This window comes from Triticum aestivum, unplaced genomic scaffold, assembly GCF_018294505.1.
Source record: "Triticum aestivum cultivar Chinese Spring unplaced genomic scaffold, IWGSC CS RefSeq v2.1 scaffold207544, whole genome shotgun sequence".
Lineage (NCBI taxonomy): Eukaryota > Viridiplantae > Streptophyta > Magnoliopsida > Poales > Poaceae > Triticum > Triticum aestivum.
The window spans coordinates 1-3,842 of NW_025236213.1; the positions used below are offsets into that span (position 1 = coordinate 1).

A 3,842-nucleotide genomic window follows, 5' to 3' on the forward strand; every position below is an offset into this window, starting at 1 on the left:
AAAAAAAAAAAAGAAATGAGCGCTCATCTCCTTCCAGCTCCACTCTTTCGTACAACCCATATATAGCCCATGACAAAACCAAAAATAAAAAATAAAAAAGGCCAGCGTTCATAATAAAGCCCATACCAACCAAAAAGAAAAAGAAAAAATTCAGCAATAATTAATATGGATCGAAGGGAGTATCATACAAAGGCACATCATGGCTTCTTAAAAAGACAGAAAAAATCTCACCATAGGTTGCCTGACCTCGTATCATGGGAGAAAAACAGACCAACACGAATCCCGGGACATTAATCAATAGATATGGAGTTGAATATGACTTAACTATTTCTAGGATGACTAAAAATCAGCGAGCCCGACATTAATCCAATAGATATGGAGTAACTATTTCTCGGATGACCGAAAATCAATAAGGCCATTCAATTAAATTTTTTATTTTTATTTTTTTGCATGCGGGCTAGAAATCTCTCTTTACAAATAAGGAAGGCATAGGCGTATCAGAAATGCATCTCCAAAACAGATCTCGATGCGCATTAATGGCGTGATCCGAATCGGAGGGGATGAGGTGTGCCTGCGCCTCGGCAATTCCAACCTATCTTGGTCCAAAAAACTTAACGGGAAGAAAACAAACCCCAAAGAAACAAAAACAAGGCCCATGCAAGCCCCACGCCGCTCCCGGCGCCGGCGGCCGACACATCCCAGAGGACTAGAGGAGCCTCTGCCAGAGAAGAGAAGAGAAGAGAAACAAGATCCATCCCCTCGACCTCAATCCGTTCCACCCTGCCATTCCCCGGTCCAACCCCAAACCCCACCCCCCACGCCATCACCTTTCCCGCCGCTGCCTGCCTGCCTGCTGCCTCACAGCGCCACGCCCCTCGTTTCGCCTCACACTCCACAGTCCTCACTGGCCTTGCTTTTCCAGCTCTGCTTTTGGGCGGCCCTCGAGGGAACTCACCGCCACTATGGCCTCGGAGACCGCGCCGTTCGGCCTCACGGGGACGGCGCACAGGCCGCACGGCCACGTCGTGCTCGCCGCGCGCGTCCACGACGCGCTCGTCTTCGCCGCGGGCGCCGTCGCGGCCGTGCTCCTCCTCCTCTGCTTCTCATCCCTGCTCGCTCCAACGCCCGTGCCCAACCTCGTCGCCGGCCCCTCCCTCCCCTTCCCCACCTCCTTCCCGCAGCCGCAGGAGAACGACTCCGAGGACGGCCTCTACGCCAGGGTCGCCGCACGCCCGCGCACCTTCTACGACGACCCCAAGCTCTCCTACGCCGTGGGCCGGCGGGTGGCCGGCTGGGACGCGAAGCGGGCCGAGTGGCTGCGCCTGCACTACCCGCGCGGCCCCGGGGAGCGCGTCCTCATGCTCTCCGGCTCCCAGTCCTACCCCTGCGCCGGCGACGGCGGCGACCACATGCTGCTCCGCTTCCTCAAGAACAAGGTCGACTACGCGCGCCTCCACGGGATCGAGCTGCTCTACAACACGGCGCTGCTGCAGCCCGACATGGTGGCCTACTGGGCCAAGATCCCCGTGGTGCGCGCCGCCATGCTCGCCCACCCGGAGGCCGAGTGGGTCTGGTGGCTCGACGCCGACGCCGTCGTCACCGACATGGACTTCGCGCCCCCGCTCGCCACCAGGTACAAGGACTACAACCTCGTCGTCCACGGCTGGGACAGGGAGGTGTACGAGGCCAGGTCCTGGGTCGGCCTCAACGCCGGCGTCTTCCTCATCCGCAACTGCCAGTGGTCGCTCGACTTCATGGACGCATGGGCCAGCATGGGCCCGGCCTCGCCGCAGTACGCGCGATGGGGCAAGACCCTCAAGGCCACGCTCAGCGACAAGCCCGACGCCGAGTCCGACGACCAGTCGGCGCTGGCATACCTGCTGCTCAAGAACCCCAAAAAATGGGGCGCCAGGACCTACCTCGAGAACCAGTACTACTTCCAGGGCTACTGGGCGGAGATCGTGGACAAGCTCGACGGCGTCGCGGAGCGGTACCGGGCGGCGGAGCGGCGGTTCGGGCCCGCGCTCCGGCGGCGGCACGCGGAGGGGGAGCACGCGGTGTACGCGGCGGCGAGGAACGCGGCCCTCAGGAAGAAGGACGGCGGCGTCCCGGGGCCCGACGGGGGCGGGCAGAAGGCGTCCGCCTGGCGCCGGCCCTTCGTGACGCACTTCACCGGATGCAACCCCTGCGGCGGCAGGCCCAACGAGATCTACTCCAACGAGAGCTGCGCCGAGGGGATGCGGCGCGCGCTCAACCTCGCCGACGACCAGGTGCTCCGCGCCTACGGATTCCGCCACGCCGGGCCGCTCAAGGACGACGTGCGCCCGCTCGTAGCCTAGTCTTAGTCTTGTCAAACTGAGCGTGCACTTTGGTGGTTGTTACACAAGACAGAAATATCGAATCACCATTTTGTTATTTTGTACACTGTTTTATTATTAGTGAAATGAAAAGATGATGACATGACAGTGTCGCTGTCGCTGTCACTGGATGTGGCGGTGCATCCTTGTAGCTTGATTTTGGGTCCTTGCTTGACCCCCTCTTTTTTTTGTACTTCTTCTTAAACTTCATCCAAGCATATATATAGGGAGCACCAATAAATCAGTTGTTCAAAAGAAATACTCCATCCGTCCCGAATTACTTGACCAAACATATGTCTAGATACATTCATTTCTGTAAGCCACGTCTTCGCCCCGTATCGGCCTCGGGCACTAGGCGAAATCGACTGAATTGAACATATTTTCTACTTGCTCCGGTAACAGCAAATCTGGTACATAAATGACAGTGATATCAAGATTACCAGTAGTAGTAGTTTTTGACGATGCGTGTTGACAATTTGTACCACATCCAGATCCAGAGGAAGTACTACTACTTGTACGTGCCAAGAAATCAAATCGTGTTCACGGACCTTATTTTAAGATATCCTATTCGTACATGTCATATCGCATTTAAGGAAAACAGATTCGTACTTTGATTTGAATAAGCTGGTCAACTGATTGCCCCCAGTACGAGATTCTATGCTTATTTTCTTACCTTCTCTTCACCACGTGTCTCTCTATCATTGGTTCACTCTTCTTCTCGCGATTACAAATTAATTAAGCTTTTTTAGGGAACAAATTAATTAAGCTAATCAAATGGAGGCGCGGGAGATCCTGATTCTCCGGCGGCTTTGGTGCCACCACATTGTCCTTGTTCTTCAGGGCCTCCTCACCTTGAGCTTCTGGACCAACCCATTCCATTAGTTTCAAAGACCGGACTGCTTGGGTCAAAAAAACAAAAACACAATCGGTGTTCCTAGTGGTTTCTCAAGCCATGTGGACCATCTACAAGAGTTTTTTTTTTAACATCAGTACAGACACAAGCGCTCATATACACACACGTACGTTCATCCCTATAAACGCACACATGCACACCCTACCCCCTATGAGCATCTCTGAAAGACCAAGCTAGCATATCATCTTGAGATTTACGAAGTCACCGTAGACGCCTTGTCGTCGACGGGAACGTCTCCTTCCACTGAATGCGCATCGCCGGAAATGCTGAAATAAATCCAGAAATAAATGCGAGCACCGGGATTTAAATCCTGATGGACTGGGAATACCACAATCCCTCCAACCATCCAACCACAGATTGGCTCACACCGTCCACAAGAGTTAGCCCATCGAATCATGCGAGAGAATTCAAACTCAAATCTCCATCAATATCTTGGCTCCTCTAACAAATCATGCGGAGCATTTTCTGCAAACACCCTCAAGAACAAGTGAACACCATATATAAGATTATTTGTTGGGAACTGTTGAGCCTGATAGGACAGAAGCCTTTCTAGCCGCCGCCTCCTCCTCCTC

General features: G+C 54.0%; 1 protein-coding gene across 1 annotated transcript; it reads left to right on the forward strand.

Annotated features, from left to right (window-relative positions):
* Positions 1-897: 897 nt before the first annotated feature.
* LOC123176417 (probable glycosyltransferase 6) lies at positions 898-2,465 on the forward strand. Its single transcript, XM_044590623.1, has one exon. The coding sequence runs from the start codon at positions 963-965 to the stop codon at positions 2,337-2,339; it is 1,377 nt and encodes a 458-aa protein (XP_044446558.1). The 5' UTR covers positions 898-962; the 3' UTR covers positions 2,340-2,465.
* Positions 2,466-3,842: the final 1,377 nt, after the last annotated feature.

What these genes read in the sequence shown, in the direction of transcription:
- LOC123176417 (XM_044590623.1), top strand. Translation starts at nt 963, where the DNA reads ATGGCCTCGGAGACCGCGCCGTTCGGCCTCACGGGGACGGCGCACAGG.